This window comes from Phacochoerus africanus, chromosome 2 (assembly GCF_016906955.1).
Source record: "Phacochoerus africanus isolate WHEZ1 chromosome 2, ROS_Pafr_v1, whole genome shotgun sequence".
NCBI lineage: Eukaryota > Metazoa > Chordata > Mammalia > Artiodactyla > Suidae > Phacochoerus > Phacochoerus africanus.
In genome coordinates this window covers 130,167,645-130,190,797 of record NC_062545.1, presented here as the reverse complement: position 1 = coordinate 130,190,797, position 23,153 = coordinate 130,167,645, and the positions used below count along the sequence as shown (strand labels likewise).

Genomic DNA, 23,153 nt, shown 5'->3' with positions numbered 1-23,153 from the left:
GCCACAGACAGGGTGAGGATCTGTGGTGCTTTAGTCCGTGGCCACAGAACAAAACCCTTGTGCTGGGGCTTTCTGGCCCTGCATTTTAAGAGATGTGAATTTGGAGAGCTTTGGGGATCTCTTCCAGTTGGAGTGAGAGGGTAGCTGTGTGAGTTCAGATCTGTATCATACAAGAGAAAAGAGTATTTGGATAGATTCTCTTACTTAAGATTAAATTTTGAGGGAGTTCCCATTGTGGCTCAGTGGAAACGAATCTGATTAATATCCATAAGGTGACAACAGTAGGTTCGATCCTTGGCCTTGCTCAGTGGATGAAGGATCTGGTGTTGCCGTAAGCTGTGGTGTAGGTCACAGATGTGGCTTGGGTCTAGTGCTGCTGTGGCTGTGGCGAAGGCTGGCAGCTACAGCTCCGATTCTACCCCTAGCCTGGGAACCTCCATTTGGTTCCCAGGTACAGCCTTAAAAAAAAAAAAAAAGACAGATTAAATTTTGATATTTCTTTGATATATTTTGATATAACTTATGAAAGTTTTACATTTGGATACTAAATCTTATGGAAAATGAGACTTGATCATCCTTTGAGCACAGGACTATATTTCAAATCTACATGAAGATAAAATAGTATAGTCCTCTGGTGGGTATATCTATTTTCATTCACCAAAAAAATGTGTGTGTGTAACAACTACATCACTGCTTTGAACTACCTACCTTCTATAATTCTAGATAAATTGGCTTACCAGGATTCCTGTCAACCTCTGAATTTAAAGTGGTGTCATCTGTATAATTACCGTAAATGAGTTGCTGAAGATGTAGTAGACAACTCATGGAAGTCTTCTAGAAAATATTATAAAGAACTTGAACTTTGCATCTGTACACTGGATTTTTCAATTTTATTCTGTTTAGGGCCGCCAGGATTTGTAAATTTGACCTCATTTTCCCTTCACGTCTTGAGCAAAATAAACATCTTCTACTATTCAGTGTTGTTGCTGACCCTATATACAGTGCTGGGTAAGTCATTAGGAAATCTGAGTTTGTGGAGAATTCTGGCAAAGAATATAATGAGCATTTTGACAAGAGAGTCATTTAGGTTCTTGAGAGCATAATGGCCAGCATATGTCTCCTTCTTAAGTCATTTCCTGGGACATGGTCTTGGGAAATAAAGTTCTTTTCTAATTTAAAGGACATTTAGTTGACACCAAGTTAACTTCAAGGTGCTGAGAAGACTGTGACAGAATTAGTATTTGTACAGAAACCTAATAGAAGTTCAGTTTAAATGCCATCTCCTCAGAGCAGCCTTCTCAGACTACCTTGGAGAGGTTCTATCCTCTATTACACTTTTTGTTTCCTTCATTACATTATCAGAATTTATGATGATCCTCTGTGTCTACCGTCTCTCCCCTCATTAGAATATCCACTGATGTCTACTTTGTTCCCCTCTATGCCCAGCTCTAAGCACAATGCCTGGTATGTGGTTGAGTGACTGTTTATTAATGTGTGGTTCCTAAAAACTCAGCTCAGAAAAGAGACACTGAGATAATCAGTGGGTTCAGGCATAACTGAGCTCTTCTGTTGCATGAATTATTATATCCATACTGTAAGAAATCACTTAGGCACTTATGGAAGCAGAAAGCACTATAATCTTTTAAATCTTTTTATAATTGTTCCTTAGTGACTAAGAGCTATTTAGGAGTAGAGTCTGTTTCCTACTATTAGTCCACCTTTGGACTTTTCTTTCCTCATTAGTTAACTCCTACCAGAGAAGAGAAAGTAGTTAAAGAAAAAATATGACCCTTAACCATCCTGTATAACAAACTATGGCAGATTCCCCTCTGGAGGCTGGTTTCCTTGTTAGAAGATAGGGTGAAGTGGCTTGTCTTCCACCAAGAGGCAAACCAAGTGATTTGGTTCATGGCTGTAAAAGAAAACATTAGAAGGGAGTTGTTCTATTTTTAAAAGCTGAAACTTGAAGGGAAAACACTTTTTAAAATCAGTATGTGTCTAATGGAGTATATATAATATATATCTGAGAAAATTACCTATGACTTTTTAAAGTCAAACTCTACTCTTACCAGTGAATGATGGTATTGCAATAGAGTTCCAGAAGCCTGCATACTGAGAAGGGGCAGTAAGTAATAACAGGGGGAAGGGAAAAGTCATTCTTGCATTTCAAGTGTAAAATTAAAATAAAGAAGCAAGTTAAACTTTGTACATGTTAACCCTGAGTAGATAGCTGATATATAAAAATAATGGGGGTGGGTCAGCAAGGAAAGGTTAAAATATACTCATTAATATTAATAAGAAATAAAAGAATCTATATTTTATAATGATTAAAGTGGTTGAAGTCTTATTGCTTAAAAGAGTAAATCTCAGTTATTTGGAAAATTAATTCTGGTATGTATGGAGTACCTCTCTGGTCTTAAAGGAAGTGTTTACTGCATTACTACTGCAACAGAATCTTCTAAAATTTATGAAGGTACTTCAGTCTGTTTCTGGAATCTATTCCAGGCAGAGCACATACTCAAGACACTTTTATAATCTAGAGAAATGTGGAGCAAAGAAGCAAATAATTGGTTAGCTAGGATACCATATAACCAATATTGTTATACAGGATGGTTAAGGGTCATATTTTTTCTTCTTCTTTACTAACATAGAGGTTAGTAAAGAAGAAGAGCTATGCAAATAAATGCTTATAGATGACTAGTCTCATATTTCATTATTCCTATAAATGCATCTTATGATGTATATAATCAAAGTTCTGATTATTTAGCCTCCTTTCCTGTTCATTGCCTCTTTCAGGACCATGGTTTGTTGGTGAAATCACTAAAGGCAAATTGGGCTGCTGCTTTTCCTTTGGGATCTTTGTTGATGGACATTTCCTACCAGGCAGCCTAACGTTTATATTTGGAATTCTCCAGGTAAGAAGTCAGAAATTCAAATTAAGAACATCTTGGCCTTGGTGGACTAATTGTGTAATAGTTATGAGTTAAATCGAGAATCCTAAATTAAACACCATAGGTCATGCTTCCTAATTTACTAGCAGGGCAGTATTTAGTATCTGATGTTTTGTTTGCTTTCAGAGTGCTTCCTTAGCTCTTTCTTCCACCTCTCTCTTATAGACATTTAAAATAATAGATTTTTGGCAGGCAGGTTTATAAGAGGTACAAGAGATTTTTGTTTTTGCTGTTTGTTTCATTGTACTTTTTCATTGACAATGATAGAATAAATGATAGTCTTCTAAGTAAACCAAAATTGATTATGATAATGAAGAAGGAAGAAAGGAAAAATGGATAAGAAAAGTGGGGAGTTCCCACTGTGGCACAACGGGTTAAGGATCTGGCACTCTTTCTGCAGTGGCCCAAGTCTGATCCCTGGCCAGTGAGGTGGGTTAAGGATCTGTCACTGCCACAGCTGTGGTGTAGGTCGCAGCTGCAGTTCAGATTCAGTCCCTGGCTTGAGAACTTCCATATGCCTCTGGTGAGGCCAAAAAAGAAAAAAAGAAAAAAAAGAGAAGTGAATTCAGTTACCCAATAGAAGCTTTCTAGTGATGTCTTAGTGGTACACTTGTTTGGGAAACATGGATATATTAGGTTAACATTGGATTAAGATTCCTTTAAAAGAAACAAACATACACCAGAAACCCCTGATCTATAGCAAATCTCTATAAATTGGTTTGAAAACTATTTACTGGAGTTCCCGTTGTGGCTCAGCAGTAACAAACCTGACTAGTATTCATGAGGACCCAGGTTCGATCCCTGGCCTCGCTCAGTGGGTTAAGGATCCAGAGTTGTCATCAGCTGTGGTGTACGTCACAGACCTGGCTCAGATCTGGCATTGCTGTGGCGCTACTGTGGCGGCTGCAGCTCCGATTAGACCCCTGGCCAGGGAACTTCCACATGCCACAGGTGCAGCCCTAATAAGACAAAACAAAAATGCATTATTTACCTAATATTTATTGCTTTCACTTAATGGGGCTAGAGAACCAAAACCTGAGGTGATGATCTGAGGTTTTGAAAGAGATCCAAAAACATTGTCAAAATGAGATAAGAGGGCAGTAAAACATGATCAGCAGGATTAAAGACAAATAGGGAAGACCTCTGCCTAGTGAACACGGACCACAGGCCAGAACGTTTTCTATATGGCAGCATTTCATATGTGTGTAGATCCAAGTCTTGTTCAGTTTTCTGTTATGTAGATGGAGGCTGTCTCTCAGAAATACTCTTATTCTGAGTAAAACCTGAGCCTTACCAAAAGGTGAGCTTATAGTCCCATTTTAATAAATAGTACACTAATAGTGGAATTTATGTATCCGCTAGGCCCATGGCTCCCAAATTCATTATGTCTCTGACCTATACCTCTTCTCTGCACCTCATATGCCTGTTTATCCAACTGTCATTTCTCATCTTCCTTAGCTGTCTAACAAGAATCTCAATTTAATACTATACCTCTGACAGGACCTTTATTATTATTTTTTATTTTTTTTTATTACTCAAATGAATTTATCACATCTGTAGTTATATAATGATCATAACAATCCAATTTCATGGGATTTCCATCCCATAACCCAAGCACATCCCCCCACCCACCAAACTGTCTCCTCCAGAGACCATAAGTTTTTCAATATCTGTGAATCAGCATCTGTTCTGCAAAGAAGTTCAGTCTGACAGGATCTTTAATTTTTTATCCCTCAACTTATTCCTCCCCCTGTTCTTTCCAATTTCAATAAATCATTCAGGATATGTCTTCTCCAGAATTATCTCCAATTCTTCCCCTTCATTCACATTTATACCTAGCTCATCAGCAAGTAGCACCTTGTTTGATCTATCTCCAATACATGTCTTGAATCCACCTCTTTTCTCTATTACTTTTACCACCACTTTTGTCATAATTATTTCTTGCCTGGGCTACTGCAGTCACCCCCTAACTGGTCTCCCACTGCTGCTCTTGCCTCCCTGTTGTCAGTTCGTCACAGAGCATGCACTGCGGTCCTTTTAAAATCTTAATCAGCTCACACACTTCTCAACTTAAAAGCTTTAAGCAGATCAGTAACATGATCTGGGTCCTACTGACTGCCCCAGTTTCCACCTGACTTATCATGTTCCAGGCCCATTGGCCTTAAATAGGCCAAGACCTCTCCCACCTCTATCTGGGCTTTTCATTTGTTTCTTCTGCCTGGAATGCACTTCCTTCCACTTTCTGTCCTCATGCCTTAGAGAGCCCATTTCCCAGTTACCTTCCTGTGACCCAGTTAGTTTCTTATTGAATTTCCCACAATCTGTAATTATCTTTCCCCTCCTTTCTGGGGAGGTTTCTCTTCTGCCTGTTAGAATGTAAGCTTTACGATTCATCTTTTCCGACTTGTTCACAAGCGTGTCCCTTGCCTAGAGCCTAGCACAGTGCCTGCCATATAATGGGTGCTTTGATGAATGAATGATGCATGTAGTGGTTGAACTTGGATTATAACTTAAATCTTCCAATTTTATATTCCAGTATTCATTATGCTACTTCAAATAAACATATAGGAAGAGAAAATATTGATACCCTATCCACCCTCACTCTGCCTAAAAAAAAAAAGAGTATTGTATATACTTAAACATTATTTGCCGCTTTCACATAAATAAAATGCCTTTAATGTGAATGAAAGGATACAGGCAAATAAACAGCTAACTAAAAATTGCAAGTGTTATAAGCAAGTGTGATTGAAACATAATGAATCAGATTATTAACTCCCAAGAGAGAAAGCAGTATATTTTTAGGAGCCACCAATAATGTGTTAGTGAGACCCAACTCCTCCAGGACTTGCTCATAATCTAATGGTTCTGTTCTGCTCTTTCCAGCTGGTGTTTTTTAACATCCCCTTGATGGCTTACCTGTGTTGGAGTTTGCTGCAGCGGTGCTTTGGTCACAACTTCAGGTCTCATCTCCGTCAAGGAAAATACTTGAAAATTATACCTGTTCATCTACTTATGTTACTGCTGTACATCTGGCAGATTTATTCCTGCTACTTTCTTCATATGACATATGGCACTCTAGCTTTATTATTCTCCCCTTTGCGGACCTGGCTGACACTGGTGACACCTGTTCTCATTCGTTGTGTGTGGACACTGAACTCCACAGAACTTGGAACCTTCATAGTGCAGTTAAAAAGCCACCTGAGTTCCTGAAGGCCATGTCTCATCATCCAGCTCTAGCCCAGGCCTCTGCCCCCCGAAACAGGCGGAAGGCCAATACTAGTAGGCAAGCTTCAGGGAGCTGCTGTTTCTTGGCCACCTGGGAGTTGGGGGGATTCCCCACTACTGATTCCTGCATAATGGACTGCAGGAAAAAAATCTCTAAATAATGCCATGATTCCTTCCTTCCCTAAGAAGGCAGAAGGTTGATTTACTTTTGTGAAGAGAGAGCCCTAATCTAGGAGATCCACAGGGCAGGAGCTGGTGTGTATGGTAGTATGTGAACCCAGTGTTTTTTTAACGTTACCTCATGTAAAGTACCTAGCACAGTGTCTGGAACTCAGCAGGGGACAAGGGCGCCACCACTTGAGGGGCAGGGAACCAGTGCAAACTTGGGCCTGACCCTGACTACCCTTGATTAGTTCCTGGTCCTCTTTTCCGACAGGGTTCTCTGCTTCCTCAGTCGGAGGTGTTTGCCACTAATCAAATAAATGAATAATGAATAAGAAATAACTCGGCGTGGCCTTGCGTGTGTGGTCAGGGCCCGGCGCGGGGGAGGAGTCACGCCGGGGCGGGGCGGGCGGCTCCTCTTGTTGCCGGAAGCGAACCCGCATCCGTGACACCCGGAAGTGGAGTGGCTACGGCTGTGCGGCTCAGGCGGCTTCCGCGGCAGCTAAGTCCGCTGGCTCCCAGAGTCCTACTGGGATGGCGAATGCAGTTCCCCCTGATGCTCCAGTCCCCACCCTGGCTGTGCCTTCGGAGCAGCTCCGGCACCTAGCAGAGGAGCTTCGGTTGCTCCTTCCTGGAGTGCGGGGTGAGCTGACACAGCGGAGACGGGCCCCCACAGGGCCCGGCGTGGGCAGGGAGAAGCCAGGCCAGGGCGGCGGCGGCACCAGGGAGCGAGGGATGGGGGAGTCGGGGGAGGGGAGGGCGGCAGGGCCCGGCGGGAGCGGAGGAAGTGGGGGCCTCAGGTAGCGCCGCTTACCTGTGCTCTTCCTTTTGCGGTGGCGCGGCCCACACGCCAAACCCACTAGTCGGCGAAGCCCGGGAGACTACCAAGGAGTTTAATCCGGAGACCTTTTGGAGAAGATTCAGTGAGTGCCTCTCTTGTTGGAGACTGTCATCTCTCATCTCTTCAATTGTCCCTGTCCCTTTCCTTCCTGCTTTTCCCCGGCCTGTCCCCTCTGTGGGGATACCTCATCTTACCCATTCTCGGCATCTCTGAGGTTGAGATTTAAAACACTGATTTTTGGAGGTGTTTTGAGACGTCTAAGCCGGCAAGGGTGGAGAGGGAACGTGTTATCTTCACAGCCCGTCCAGCAGCTGCAGCCTTATCCGTTTGGCACTAACATACTGGCTTCTGCCTCCTCCTCTGACTCTTCCCAGATGAGGCAGCTGTGACAGTGTCCACGGAAGCCACTACTCTGACCGTAGTCTTTTCCCGACTTCCACTGCCATCTCCTCAGGTGGGCTTTACTTTTCTGGAATCCTTGTAGTGCCTCTTTATTCTTTAGGAATCCTTTCATTTTCTTTCATGTTTTACACTCAAAGCAAGGGATTTCTTTCTTTCTTCCTCCCACCCTCCCTTTCTCCCGGACTTTCTTCTTTCCTCCTTTCTTTCTTTCTTTCCTTCCTGCACCCGCAGCTCTCCGAAGTTCCTAGGCCAGGAATCAAACATGAGCCACAGCAGTGACAACACCAAATCCTTAATTGCTAGGAGATCAGGAAACTCCTTAGCGTGGAATTTAGTTTTCTCATCTGTCAAGTAAGATTGCATATCTTATTGACTTCATAGGAACATTAACCTCAAGAGTTCTCATATCACAGGAATATTCTGAAAACCAAGTTGTCAGGTGCAGTACTTGACATGGAGTAGGCAGCTCTTCTAAACATTGGTTCTTTTTTTGTGTTTGCTTTTTAGGGCTGTACCTGTGGCATATGGAAGTTCCCACGCTAGGGGCCGAATTGGAGCTGCAGCTGCCAGCCTATGCCACAGCCACAGCCACACCAGATCCAAGCCAGTCTGAGACCTACACCACAGCTCATAGCAACGCTGGATTCTTAATCCACTGAGCGAGGCCAGGGTGGAACTCGAGTCCTCATGGATACTAGTTGGGTTTGTTACCACTGAGCCACAATGGGAACTTCAGTGAGTTCAATGAGGTTCAAAATGAACCTCAATATTGGTTCATTTTGAGGTTCATCCTGGTTATTTCCTTTCTGATAATTTTTTATTTTAAGCACTTGCTATTTACTGGGTGTTTTCAGATACATGATCCCTATTTGACAGATGAACAAGCAGGCTCAAAGGCTTCGGTTAAGGTAGATAAGTAGGGGTGCTAGGATTAAAATTAGGTTCTGGGATTCTCTTGTGGCTCAGCAGGTTAAGGATCTGGCATTGTGACTGCTGTGGCTCTGGTTATAGCTGTGGCAAGTGTTCCATCCCTGGCCCAGGAACTTTGGCATGCTGTGGGCCCAGCCAAAAACAAAAACAAAATAAATTAGGTTCTGTCTCATGTCTAAGCTACACCTATTCTGTTATACTACAAAACACCTTTTCTATATTGAATTATTTTTTATAATTAGTAATGATGAATTAGTATAAAATTCAAAAGATATCAAAACCTAAATTAAGTGTGCTGAAAAGTTTATATCTCCCCTCGCTTATTCCTTTTGTGTTATTCCCTATATATACTATGAATATACCCACTTAACGTGTATGTGCCTACTTTTTATGGTAAAATATCTTAAACATTTTTCTGGACTTTCCTTTTTTTAAAAAAAATTTAACAACATAGCTTGAAAATTGATTTTTAGAAGTAGGTATAAAGTTGCTCAATTCTTTGTAATGGCTGTGTGATATTCAATAGTGTGGATATAACTATAGTTTATGTTTGTCTTTTTTTTTTTTTTTTTTTTTTTTGGTCTTCTGTAGGGCTGCACCTGCGGCATATGGAGGTTCCCAGGCCAGGGGTCCAATTGGAGCTGTAGCTGCCAGCCTACACCGCAGCCACAGCAAAGCCAGATCCAAGTTGCATCTGCGACCTCCACCACAGCTCACAGTGGAGCAATCCTTAACCCAATGAGCAAGGGCAGGGATCAAACCCGCATCCTCATGGATCCTAGTCGGGCTCCTTGCCACTGCACCATGATGGGAACTGCCAACCATAGTTTATTTAACCAGTACTGTGTGGACATTTAAGCTGTTTCCAACTTGTAACTGTTATAAACAGTGCTGTTCTAGATTGCCTAATACAATCTTTGTTTATATCTGTATATCAGTAAAAATTCCTAAAAATGGAATTGCTAGATAAAAGAGTGTATGCTTTAGTATAAAAACCTTGAAAGTAAATATTGTTGGCTGTGGCCAGGTATGCTCTATGTCCAGTTTTTCTTGAACTAGTTAAACTTAATTTAGAAATAATTTTATTTTAAAATGGTGTATTCATTGCCTTATTTTATTTTTATAGTCAATACTTTAATTCTCTTAGTCTGTATATCTAGATGTTTTGAAATGAAAAAAATTTTTTTCATTTTTAAAGATTTTATTGAAGTACAGTTGATTTACAGTGTTTTGATGATTTCCGTAGTACAACAAAGTGATTCAATTATGCATGTACACACACTCATTCTCTTTCAGATTCTTTTTCCACAGATTATCACCGAATATTGAGTAGAATTCTGTGTGCTATACAGCAAGTCTGTTGCCAGTCATTCCATATATCTCACTGTGAATATGTCAATCCCAAACCCCCAGTCCATTCTCCCAGACTTTTTTTCAATCTGAGAGTCAGCTTCTGTTCTATGAATAAGTTCATTTGTATCCTTTTTTTTGATTCCATTTATAAGTGATATGATGTTTGCCTTTCACTGTCTAACTTCATTTAGTATGATAGGTTCATCCATGTTGCTGCAAATGGCATCCATAAAAAAATAAAATAATGCCATTTGCAAAAGTATATATATTTTTTGTCTTTTTTTTTTTGTCTTTTTGCCTTTTATTGAGCCGCTCCCGTGGCATATGGAGGTTCCCAGGCTAGGGGTTGAATCAGAGCTGTAGCTACCGGTCTACGCCAGAGCCACAGCAATGTGGGATCAGAGCTGTGTCTGCGACCCACACCACAGCTCACAGCAACGCTGGATCCTTAACCCACTGAGCAAGGCCAGGGAGTAAACCCACAACCTCATGGTTCCTAGTCGGATTCGTTAACCACTGTGCCACAATGGGAACTCCATTTTTTTTTTTTTTTGTCTCTTTAGGGCTGCATCTGTGGCATATGGAGGTTTTCAGGCTAGTAGTCACATTGGAGCTGTAGCTGCTGGCCTGCACCACAGCTCACGGCAACACTGGATCCTTAACCCACTGAGCGAGGCCAGGGATCAAACCTGCAATCCCATCGTTCCTAGTCAGATTCGTTTCCTCTGAGCCACGAGAACGCTAGTACTCTTTTTATATGGAATTATTTTTACATATTTTTTCTTTTTATATTAGTAATCATGTATCAATATAAAAGTCAAAACATATCAAAGTTAAATGTGTTAAAAAGTTTATATCTCCATCTCCTCTTCATATGTATATGTGTGTGCGCGTGTGTATAAAGCTGAGTCATTTAGCTGTACACCTGAAACTAACAGAACATTGTAAGCCAATAAAAACATTGATTTCTTCAGCAAAAAAAGGAAAAAATATTATTTTGCTGCACCTATAGTAATAAACTCTCTCTCCTTACATATCTCAGAGATTTGTGTGAAAAATGAGAGTTGTGGAGTTCCCGTCGTGGCGCAGTGGTTAACGAATCCGACTAGGAACCATGAGGTTGCGGGTTCGATCCCTGCCCTTGCTCAGTGGGTTAACGATCCGGCGTTGCCATGAGCTGTGGTGTAGGTTGCAGACGTGGCTCGGATCCCGAGTTGCAGTGGCTCTGGCATAGGCTGGCAGCTACAGCTCCGATTAGACCCCTAGCCTGGGAACCTCCATATGCCTCAGGATCGGCCCAAAAGATAGCAAAAAGACAAAAAAAAAAAGAGAGTTGTATGAGAGTACTTTAAAAGCATTGTGGAAGAAAGTTAATCTTTATTTCAAAGGGAGTAGTAATATTACCTTATTTTTCTTATCTACTGAGAGCCCTTTCTTTCAAATACACTTAGGACTTGTTGCTAAAATTCACAGCTAGTAAGATTCCACGAGGAGGTAGAATAGAACTATTTTTCTGTACATGTTCAGGCCAGTGTTTTTTTACTCACAGATGAAAAATTAGAATATGATTTTATTTGAATCATAATTGTTTTCTTAGGATTTCGGCAGGTTAGTTCTATTGAAGAATGGTTTTGTTAATTCCAGTCCATACAGAATGGTATTTTTATGAAATTATGGTTTGGATGTTGAAGCAATGTCAAGTTGCCATAAAAGTTTCTAAATACTCTGAATCATTGTACTTACCCATCCCAGACTGGTAACAGACCATTTATGGACTGGCATCAATCCGTGGAGCCTATTTTGCATAGCACTGGCTTAGAATTTAGCAGAGAAATGAGGACAAGGGAGATAAGAGAAAGCCAGTGTCTGCACAGGAGGAAAATAGTCAAAACTGAGCATTGTAGAATCCATGCTAATGACCTTTAGATATATTGAGATTCTATTAGGATCAGACAGACAAAGACAAAGAGGCAGAGAGACAGACAACTGCTTAACCATCTAAGATAGGGTTGGCAGACTTCTTCCGTAAAGGGCCGGATAGTAAACATTTTAGGCTATGCAGGCTAAGAACTCGACACTGCCCTTGTAGTGCAAACACAACTGTAGACAGTATGTAAATGAAAGAGTGTGGTTGTGTCCCAGTAAAAGTTTATTTACGAAACTGGCAGTATACCTGATTGGGCCCAAGGGCCCTAATTTACCAACTCCAGGTCTAAGATACAGTGACTATCTTAAAGCAGATCACAAGTATCTTGGGATATAGAGTATCAGGAATAAGTTTTTCCTGCTCTTTCTTAATGTCTTATTGAGTTGTCACCTCAGTAACTGGTGTTCAGCGAACTCCTCTCGGGTATGTGATGAGAATAGCACAAGGCCTAACTTATAATAGGACTTCAGAAAATGTTTCATGATGCTATACAGATGTTTGTGCTCTTCCATGGTAGATGGGCTGACCACAATGATCTAATTCATTTCCCTTTTTCATTCTGAAATTGGTTCATCACCTCCTAGGAAACCCAGAGATTCTGTGAACAAGTCCATGCTGCCATCAAGGCAATTATTGCAGCATACTATTCGCTTCCCAAGGATCAGGGTAAGCCTCTCTACAGACGTGAGCATTCGGTTTATGGGATAGATGTTTGCTAATACGATAGCTTATGTCCTGACACTTGTACCTTTACCGCAATTTGGTCATGTGATGTAACTCTCCCATAAAATTCAATCAAAGTTTAAATTTATGACATAAGTGACCTCATAAGTAAGCCTTTGTGCTAAGATACAGATGGTCTCTTCCCATCTACCCTGATTCTAAGGTTTTTAATTCTCACAGGCTCCTCTCTCTCCAACCTGTTATAACCACCACAGATGCTGGCTGGATATTAGGCATACCCAGGCCACAGCCATCCCGGGGCTTCTCCACCCATATTATATCACATCCTATTTCTATCTCCTTTGTAAGTTAAGAGGTCTCCAGCCTCCCCTGTATATTCATGCCTTCATTATAATCATGCTGCAATTATTATTTTTCCTTTTTGTTGCCCTGTGACATATAGAATTCCTGGGCCAGGGATCAGATCCAAGCTGCAGTTGTGACCTATGCTGCAGCTGTGGCAATGCCAAATCCTTAACCAACTGTTCTGGCTGGGGATCAAACCTGTGTCCCAGTGCTTCAGAGATGTTGCCAATATCCTCATGCCACGATTATAAATTGAGTACATGTCTTATGGATCTTCAGGGCTACTCACATTTTTTAAACTTGAAGTGTTTTATCCACAATTGTCAAGGAACCACTGTTTTTAATGATTGAGTACATGCTGCCATGGAAAGATCTTGTTTCAGATCTCTTTTGGAAAATACCAGTAAGGAATGGTGGGAGGAGCAAGAAAATGACATTGGGATGTAAATAAAACGTGAGTTTTGGGTTGGCACTCCAGTTAAAGCATGTGGGTGCACATTACCTCAAATGCTATAGGACTTAGACTCTCAGGAAAGCAGATGGTGACTTCTGGAAAGAAGGCCAGGCTGCTTAGTCATTGGTTTTGGCTGCAGGAACCACCTTGAGAAAGCTGGTAAGGAGTGCCACTCTTGACATTGTGGATGGCATGGCTCAGCTTGTGGAAATGCTTTACGTCACTCCAACGCAGAGGTAGTGATGCCACGGTTTGGATTATCAGTTAATGGGGCTCCTTGCTTCTGGGAGGGGGAAAAACTCATTTTAACAGTGAAGTTACTGATAGCTGAGAGTAATGACCAGCAGGAAGACCTTTTTGAGACAGGAACTTAGGTTATTGATTCATTCTTATTGATTCATTTCTCCAGCCCTGAGAACCTCATTTCCTACAACAGTGTCTGGGATGCGTGCCAGAAAGTGCCTAAAATCCCAAGAGGTGGGTGAGAATGGGATGTGGGCATTGACTCTGCTGGCCAGAGCGGACAGACCTGTCATATCTAGCTTCCAGTTTTGTAATATATATGTATTTTAACTTAAGAGCTTAGTGGAATAGATCTAGTTTATCGGCAATTTCAAAAAATAGGTATTAATACTTTTTACCAGTCTTTTTAGCTCTCATACGTCTAAATTCATACTTCATGATACTCTCATACTTCAGACACCTTCTGGCTGTGGCTCTGTCTCTTGTTGAATGAATGTGGTTTGCTCTTCTGGTCCTGATCTGGGGGGGACACTGAAGCGGTTCTGAAGTAGAGCCCACTAAGCTAAAAGCAGTAGTCATCCAAGAGGATCATGATGAGAAACATCATGTGACCATTTTATTTCTTCTTGTGGGGAAAGACAAAAGGCTCTTTAGCTCTCTGTCTGGGTACCCAGAGGATGTATGTGAGAAGAATTTTACGTTCAACTGCTGCCCTCATTGACTGTCCTTGGTGCTCCCTTCAAATGAGAATAGTTTCTTGCTTTTTGCAGACTTAGAATTGTTGGGTTTCTCCTCTAATTTTAGTGCTCCTGTTTCTTCACTCATAGATAACAAAGCTGCAGCCCTTTCAGTATTGACCAAGAGTGTGAATCTTGTAAAGGATGCACATGAGGAAATGGAGCAGGTGAGGGGACCTCTCTCTTTGCTGGTCATTGGAAGGCACCTCTGTGACTAGTAGATGAGCATTGGTTATGGAGAGAGGAGTGGGTGTTCCCATTGTGGCTCAGCCACAGTTGAGAACCCTCAGTTAAGAACCCAACTAGTATCCATGAGAATGTGGGTTCCATCTCTGGCCTCGCTCAGTGTGTTAAGGATCCAATATTACCGCAAGCGGCTGTGTAGGTGGCAGATGTGGCTCAGATCTGGCATTGCTGTGGCTGTGGCATAGGCCAGCAGCTGCAGCTCTAATTTGACTCCTAGCCTGGGAATTTCCATATGCCACACATGTGGCCCTTAAAAAAAGGGGGGGAAGAGAGAGAGAGAGGTGTCCTGAGTATCAGTCACATAGGTGCCATCCTCATTCCTGTCCTGTGATTGGTACCAGGAGAGTCAGAACAGCATTTATGAAGTGATTCAACTCTGTAGCCATGAGTGAAGTAGCTGGCTGAAGTTTGGGGACAGGGTAGGCATAATGCTCAAAGTACAAATGATTTTTTTTTTTTCCTTTTCTCCTTGGCATTCACATGATATGTCTTAGGCCGTGGAAGAATGTGATCCTTACTGTGGCCTTTTGAATGACATTGAGGAGGACAACTCTGACAACCATGGAGATGAGGAGGGTATTTTGGGATGTCCAAACAATCGGGACTCATATTGGTCGGAGGAGGATCAGGAGCTCATAATCCCATGCCTTGCGCTGGTGAGAGCATCCAAAGCCTGCCTGAAGAAAATCCGGCTCTCAGTGGCAGAGAATGGGAAGAAGGATCAGGTGGCCCAGCTGGATGACATTGTGGACATTTCTGATGAGATCAGCCCTAGGTAAGTGTGATGTCCACTTGAAGCAGCCAAGCAGCAGCATTCTGAGCTCAGCTTGCACTGTCACCTCCCTATTTTTTTCCCAATTCTTATTTTGAAAATGTTCAAACCAACAGAAAAGTTGAAAAAGTATTGCAGTGAGTACCTCTATCTCCATCTAGAGTCACCTCTTGTTCACATTTCTTCTCTTTTTTTCTTTCAGTCTGTTTTGGTGCTATTCTTTTTTAGTCCCTTTTTCCTCCCCCCAATAAATGTATTTATTTTTTCTTTTTAGCAGCACACCTGTGGCATTATGGAAGTTCCTAGGCTAGGGGTCAGCTGGAGCTGCAGCTGCTGGCCTATACTACAGCCACAGCAACACCAGATCCGAGCCATGTCTGTGACCTGCACCGAAGCTCATGGCACCACTGGATCCTTAACCCACTGAGCTGGGCCAGGGATCAAACCTGCGTCCTCATGGATGCTAGTTGGGGTCGTTACTGCTGAGCCACAATGAGAACTCCTTTTTAAAAAAAAAAAAAAATCTGTTTTAAAATTTAGAGTATAGTTGATTTACAATATTGTGCCAATTTCTGCTGACCCAGTCACAGACACACACTCTTTATCTCATGCTATCTTCCATCATGTTCTATCCGAAGAGATTGGATATAGTTTCCTGTGCTGTATAGTAAACTTCATTGCTTATCCATTCTAAATGTAATAGTTTTCATCCACCAACACCAAATATCCCCATCCATCCCCCTCCCTCCCTCTTGGCAACCACAAGTCTGTTTTCTATGTCTGTGAGTCTATTTCTGTTCTGTAGATAGGTTCACTTGTGCCATGTTTTAGATTACACATATAAGTGATATCATATGGGATTTGTCTTTCTCTTTCTGACTTGCTTCACTTATATGCGATTCTCTGTTTGCATCCATGTTGCTGGACATGGCATTATTTCATTCTTTTTTATGGCTGAGTAGTGTTCCATCGTGTGTATGTACCACATTTTCTTAATCCATTCATCTGTCGATGGACATTTAGGTTGTTTCCCTATCTTGGCTATTGTGAATAGGGCTGCTGTGAGTGTACGAGTGCATGTAACTTTTTGAATTATGGTTATGTCCGGATATGTGCTCATGTGTGCAATTGCTGGGTCATATGGTAGTTCTACATTTAGTTTTCTGAGGAACCTCCATACTGTTTTCCATAGTGGTTTTAACATTTTACATTTCTACCAACATTGTAGGAGAGTTCCCTTTTCTGCACAGCCTCTCTAGCATTGTTATTTTTAGGTTTATTAATGATAGCCATTCTGACCAGTGTGAGGTGGTAGTATTCACATTTTTTTCTGTATTAATTTATTTCTCTATAATTAGATGTAGCATTTTTATCCCTGAACCATTTGAGAGTAAGTTGCAGATATTGATGATATTTCACCCCTAAATTTCAGCATGTATCGCCTAAGAACAGACATTCTTATGCTTATTCTTCGTGTTACATATAAGAAATTTATCACTGAATATAACAGCATTACCTAATATTTACATTTCTCCAGTTGTCTGTAAAATTTCTGACAGCTTTTTTCTTTTTTTTCCCCTCTTTGGTCTCTTGCAACTAGAATAGTCTCTGTCCTTTTTAGCCTTTTTTTTTTAACTTTTTTTTGTTTTGTTTTTTAGGGCTGTACCTGTACCACATGGAGGTTCCCAGGCTAGGGGTGAAATTGGAGCTGTAGCTGCCGGCCACAGCCACAGCCACAGCAATGCAGGATCTGAGCCATGTCTGCAACCTAGACCACAGCTCATGGCAACGCCGGATCCTTAACCCACTGAGCAAGGCCAGGGATTGAACCTGCAACCTCATGGTTCCTAGTCGGATTTGTTTCCGCTGCACCATGGTGGGAAGTCCATTTTTAACCTTTTTTGACATTGACATTTTTACAGAATCTAGATCAATTGCCTTTTAGAAAATCCAAAGGTCTGGATTCATGTGATTGTTTTCTCATGATTATAGATTATATTCAGTTTAAACATTTTTTGGCAAGAATGTGCTTTTCATTGCATTATATCAGGGAGGCACATAGTTATTAGTTTGTCCCATTATTGGTGGTCCTAAATTGATTGCTTGGTTAAAGTGGTGCCCATTTTAGTGGCATTCAGGGATGAACCCTGCCTGTGTCAGTTATTAAATTGATGGTTTCACAACCCAAATGTCCATCGACAGATGATTGGATTCGGAAGATGTGGTATATATACACAATGGAATACTACTCAGCCATCAAAGAGAATGACATAATGCCATTTGCAGCAACATGGATGGAGCTAGAGAACCTCATACTGAGTGAAATGAGCCAGAAAGACAAAGACAAATACCATATGATATCACTTATAACTGGAATCTAATATCCAGCACAAATGAACATCTCCTCAGAAAAGAAAATCATGGACTTGGAGAAGAGACTTGTGGCTTCCTGATGGGAGGGGGAGGGAGTGGGAGGGATCTGGAGCTTGGGCTTATCAGACACAACTTAGAATAGATTTACAAGGAGATCCTGCTGAATAGCATTGAGAACTTTGTCTAGATACTCATGTTGCAACAGAAGAAAGGGTGGGGGAAAAATGTAATTGTAATGTATACATGTAAGGATAACCTGACCCCCTTGCTGTACAGTGGGAAAAAAATAATAAATAATAAAAAAAAAGGCAAAAAGACTAAATAAATAAAATAAAATTAATAGTTTTGATGCAAAAAAAAAAATAAATTGATGGTTTCAGATCCTTATGTTTTTAACTGAATTAATCACATTCCATCCTAATGGCCAAGGGAGTTTTTTTCCCTAGCTCTTTCGTGAAACAGGGTGTGTATGTATTCAGTAAATACCGGTCGAATTGGTTATTCATTGGTTGCCCAGTTTAAGGAACCGATAGATATTTCTGAGTCATTTTCTCACTAGTTGCATCCATAGTTGTGTATTAGAAATCATTTAGCTGAGCTTTTTTTGTTGTTGTTACTCTTTTTGGGGTATTAATGGTTATTTTTGCTTTCTGCCCTTAGTGTGGATGATTTGGCTCTGAGCATATACCCACCTGTGTGCCACCTGACTGTGCGACTCAATGTAAGTACTGGCTTTGAGGGAGTAGCCACAGACCTAACTGATAGAATTTCAGTGATCACTAGTGTTTCCTTTAAGCTGTAGGGAATGTATTTCTTTGTTATGCTTGGTACAAGTACAACAGTAGTGTCACAATTCTTACATATGTTTGTACTTGATAAATATTTGCTGAATTTGAATTATAGTAGTCATGAGCTCTAGTAGTACTCTCTTCCATAACCACTTGGGTAATTATTTAGAAAAACCTCGAGACCTTAGAAAAATGCTGCTTTGAAAAGAAAGTCTTAATTGCCGCAGTGCTTTAGGATTCTCTCAACCTGAAATCTCAAGTTTCTAATTTCTGCTATAGGCCAAAATAAGTGATTCAGAAGCATGCTCTGGGAATTCCCTGGTGGCCTAACAGTTAAGGATCCAGCATTGTCACTGCTGTGGTGCAGATTCAGTCCCTTGCTCAGGAACTTCTGCATGCCACAGGCGCAACCAAAAAACAAAAACAAAAAACACTTTGCTTTAATATCAATACATGTGTGATTTAACCACGAAGAGTCAATCTCTTTATAAAAATCTGATTTTATTATACTTTCAAGTCCTTGGTCCTGTGCTCAAGTTCTATTCTCTTATTTTTATAAACTTTAAGTTCTTATCTCTCATTTTATTGGAAAGAGAAGTAGAACTGCCAATGGCTAATATTTTACCATTAGATGTATCAGCCCTTATTAGATAAATTAGTGGAAATTAAAGTTATCAAATGCATCTTCACAGTGTACAGACACCTTGGAGTAGAATAGGAATCCACATCTGCAACCTTCATCACAGCTTGCTGCAACACTGGATCCTTAATGCACTGAGCAAGACCAGGGATCACCCACATGCTCATGGATACAAGTCAGGTTCTTAATCTATGGAACCGCAACAGGAACTCCTCTGTTTTATTTAGAGGAACTCCTCTAAAACTATTTTAAATTAAAAAAAAAAAAGCTTATGAAGGTATTACAGCAATGGTATTAATAAGATTTTGCTAAATAAAAAATAATCCATGATCCCACCATCCTAATCTAATCAGTCATTTTTGTTTTTGACTGTTTCCTCCAAGGTTTCTTTTTTTTTTTCAATGAGTTTTTATTAGTTGAGTCTTAAAATATTTTTTCTTTGGTTACACCCTTGGCATGCAGAAGTTCCCAGACCAGCGATCAAACCCACACCATAGTAGTGACCTGAGCTGCAGTGGTGACAATGCCAGATCCTTAGCCTGCTGCACCGCAGCAGGAACTCCTTAAGATATTTTTTAAACTTCTTTTTTTTGGCAGTGCCCAGAACATGGGGAAGTTCCTGGGCCAGGGATCAAACCTGCACTGCAGCAGTAGCCCAAGCTGCAGCAGTGACAATACCCAAGCTGCAGCAGTGACAATACCACATGGGAACTTTAGGAGCTCCTTAAAATATTTTAACTCTCCTTTTCTTTTTTTATTCCTTTCATTTTTATGGTAGGGCTCAAAGTGAGTAACTTCTTTGTTTTTTTCCTAGGCTGCAAAACTTGTATCTGTTTTAGAGAAAGCACTGGAAATTACAAAGTGAGTATGAAGACTTCTTCCCAAATAGCTTTTTGAGAATAAACCTGTCTAGTCATTCTTAACTCCTTCACCCCCATTTTGAGGAGTAGGAGAAAGTGGGTATAGTGTTTTCTTTCATCTTCACTTGTGAAATAGCTGAGTGTCGGCAAAGAAACTTGCTTTTCTTACTGTAGTTTTCCCTGTGCTCTCTGTTGGGGATAGGTTTTCCCTTGACAGTCAGTGTAAATACATTTAATTTCTCTTTCCCATTCCATTCACAGAGCAAGTCATGTGACCCCACAGCCAGAAGATAGCTGGATCCCTTTACTTATTAATGCTGTTGATCATTGCATGAACAGAATCAAGGAGCTCACTCATGAAGTTGAATTATGAGTTTTCAGGCTCATTTGTACTCTTCTCTGTCCCTTTCCTACTATCTCAGCCAAGCTCTGATGTCTGCTTTTAGAGTGGGGCTAGGATGCTTTCTAGAACAAAACGAAGTTCCTGTCTATACTTATTAAGAGACACTATTACAAAAGATTATTGATTAGGTCATACTAGTAATTATTTATAAACCATTTAAGTATGATATATTTTTCTGTGCTAGATACAAAAGATAATTGTATGAGTGTTTGTTCTTGAGTTGCCTCTCAGAGATTCCTGGGGAAGCTGCCCTTTTTGCAGTAAAGTATGTCATTTCTTTGTTAAAGATGTTGATAGTGTCAGTAAAATGCTTGGTGCCAGTAAAATGCTTGATTAACTGAGGTACCCTTCCAAAGTCTCTTTCTACCAGAAATATGTGGGTTGAGACTATAATATTGCTTTTGTTTAGGTTTATAGGTCTAAAGATCTGATTCTGATCAGAAACATATTTAGAACAAAAACACTTTATTTAGAGCAGTTGCCTCCAAAGGCCTTGTTAGTACTTCAGCATGTTTTATAGTTATTCTCACCAGCAAGTTCTCCTGAATATTATTCCAGGTTAGGTTACTCAGTGCCTCTGAAATTATTTTTTGGTATTGAGCTTGTGAAAATTAATAGGGGGAAATCTTGTGTAAAATGGAGTTGAAAAAAAATTTTTTTTAATTAAGAAAATTAATTTAAAAAAATTTAAAAAAAATGGAGTCGAGAGGCCAGAAGGGGGAGCACTCATGCACTGCCACTCTAAGTAACAGGAAGGACTGTGAATTCCAGATAGAAGTGATGTGAGTTGCATCTCCTGCCAGAAATTGACTACCCCAGGTACTAAGGCAGTGGGAACCCCTCATCACCCAGAACTCTCGCTTTTCTCCATTTGAGCAGTTGTTCAAAACAGCTGCTCCCAACTTCCTCCTTTGTGGTGGCTTTTACTATAACCTTCTTGACCCTAATTGCAGTTCTTTGCTGTTCCAGAATAAACCCATTTTGCTGATAAAATAACTGGCTCTTCTGTTTTTTATGTTAACAAGCTCAGTTATTAAGATTTGTCCACCTTATTGAACAGCCTTGTTTTCCTTATGCATACTTAAATTGTTATTCTCTGTACTATGTGTCTCCAAATGTAAGCACAATTTTTTTTTTTTTTTTTAACAGCTGCACTTGCAGCACATGGAAGTTCCTGGGCTAGGGGTCAAATCTGAGCTACAGGCTGGGCCCTACACCACAGCCATGGCAACTCCAGATCCTTAACCCACTGAGCCAGGCCAGGGATCAAACCCTTATCCTCACAGAGACAGTGATGGGTCCTTAACCGACTGAGCCACAGCAGGAACTCCCAAGTACAAAGTTTTTATAAGTCAAAAATTTTAAATGTCTGAGAGTTTATATAACTTTCAGGGCCTCTTTAGTTAATCCTTTTGCAAAATCATTAACAGATAATAATATTTTTGCATCAGTATGGAAGATCACATCTTGGAAAATAAGGTATACAATACTGCATATTTTAGTGACCTGCCTTAGACCTTATGTATGTATTACTGGTTTCCATACTTCTAATGCTAGTCCTTTGTCTTGTATAGGTGTACTTCATCGCATCCGCCCTTCTGACATCCCCATGGTCTCTTGAGATATAGTCAGTAACAGCAGCTGTTCTTTTTTTTTTTTTTGTCATTTTAGGGCTGCACCCATGGCATATGGAGGTTCCCAGGCTAGAGGTCGAATTGGAGCTGTAGCTGCTGGCCTAAACCACAGCCATAGCAATGCAGAATCCAAGCTGAGTCTGTGACTTACAACACAGCTCATGGCAACGCTTGGTCCTTAACCCACTGAGTGAGGCCAGGAATCAAACCTGTGTCCTCATGGATGCTAGTCAGATTCATTTCCGCTGATTCATTTCTCCCCCACCCCTTCTTTTTTTTCCTTATATTCATTAGTTTGTTGTATTTTTTAGATTCTACATGTATGTGATATCATACAGTATTTATCTTTTTCTGTCTGATATATTTCACTTAGCATAATACCTTCCAAATCCAGCAGCTTTTTCTTTTGAGAGACTAGTGTGTACTTGGGGTTGAAATTCCTTAAGTCCAAAGAGATTTTGTGTGGGGTTTTTTTGTTTTTTTTTTTGTCTTTTGTCTTTTTAGGGCCACAACCCTCAGCATTTGGAGGTTCCCAGGTTAGGGGTCTAATTGGAGCTGTAGCTGCTGGCCTATGCCACTGCCACAGCAACACCAGATACTCAACCCACTGATCAAGGCCAGGGATCAAACCCGCAACCTCATGGTTCCTAGTTGGATTTGTTTCCACTGCGCCACTATGGGAACTCCCAAAAGAGTTGTTTTTTTTTTTTTTTGTCTTTTTGCTATTTCTTTGGGCAGCTCCTGCGGCATATGGAGGTTCCCAGGCTAGGGGTCTAATCGGAGCTGTAGCCACTGGCCTACGCCAGAGCCATAGCAACAGGGGATCCGAGCCGCGTCTGTAACCTACACCACAGCTCACGGCAACACCGGATCCTTAACCCACTGAGCAAGGGCAGGGACTGAACCCGCAACCTCATGGTTCCTAGTCGGATTCGTTAACCACTGCGCCACGACGGGAACTCCCCAAAAGAGTTTTAATTTATTTTACAAAGTGCCATTCTGTATTTTTTTTTTCATTTTAAAACATTTTTTATTGTAAGTGAGAATTACAATGATTTTTCATTTTTTATTTATTGATTTTGCTTTTTATGGCCACACCCACGGCATATGGAGGTTTCCAGGCTAGGGGTTAAACTAGAGTTACAGCTGTCAGCCTACGCCACAGCCATAGCAATGTAGGATC

General features: G+C 40.9%; 2 protein-coding genes across 6 annotated transcripts in view; both read left to right on the top strand.

Annotated features, from left to right (window-relative positions):
• Window positions 1–6,680, top strand: part of TMEM62 (transmembrane protein 62) — a 35,701-nt gene extending 29,021 nt beyond the window's left edge. For all 4 annotated transcript variants that reach the window (XM_047766560.1, XM_047766559.1, XM_047766562.1 and 1 more), the window contains 3 exons: window positions 904–1,008; window positions 2,797–2,915; window positions 5,835–6,680. In XM_047766560.1, coding sequence (XP_047622516.1) covers window positions 904–1,008; window positions 2,797–2,915; window positions 5,835–6,161 — 551 coding nt within the window. In that variant the 3' untranslated portion in view covers window positions 6,162–6,680. The remainder of the gene's footprint in view (window positions 1–903; window positions 1,009–2,796; window positions 2,916–5,834) is intronic.
• Window positions 6,681–6,772: 92 nt separating this feature from the next.
• On the top strand, window positions 6,773–21,332 carry CCNDBP1 (cyclin D1 binding protein 1). Of its 2 annotated transcripts, XM_047766563.1 has the most exons (11): window positions 6,775–6,981; window positions 7,202–7,261; window positions 7,554–7,633; window positions 12,376–12,457; window positions 13,414–13,510; window positions 13,684–13,751; window positions 14,345–14,421; window positions 14,995–15,275; window positions 18,306–18,366; window positions 19,888–19,934; window positions 20,195–21,332. In XM_047766563.1, the coding sequence occupies exons 1-11, from the start codon at window positions 6,873–6,875 to the stop codon at window positions 20,304–20,306; spliced, it is 1,074 nt and encodes a 357-aa protein (XP_047622519.1). In that variant the 5' UTR covers window positions 6,775–6,872; the 3' UTR covers window positions 20,307–21,332. The 2 variants fall into 2 exon arrangements, with proteins under 2 accessions (XP_047622520.1, XP_047622519.1); XM_047766564.1 differs by lacking the exons at window positions 13,414–13,510; window positions 14,345–14,421 and having other exon boundaries at window positions 6,773–6,981.
• Window positions 21,333–23,153: the final 1,821 nt, after the last annotated feature.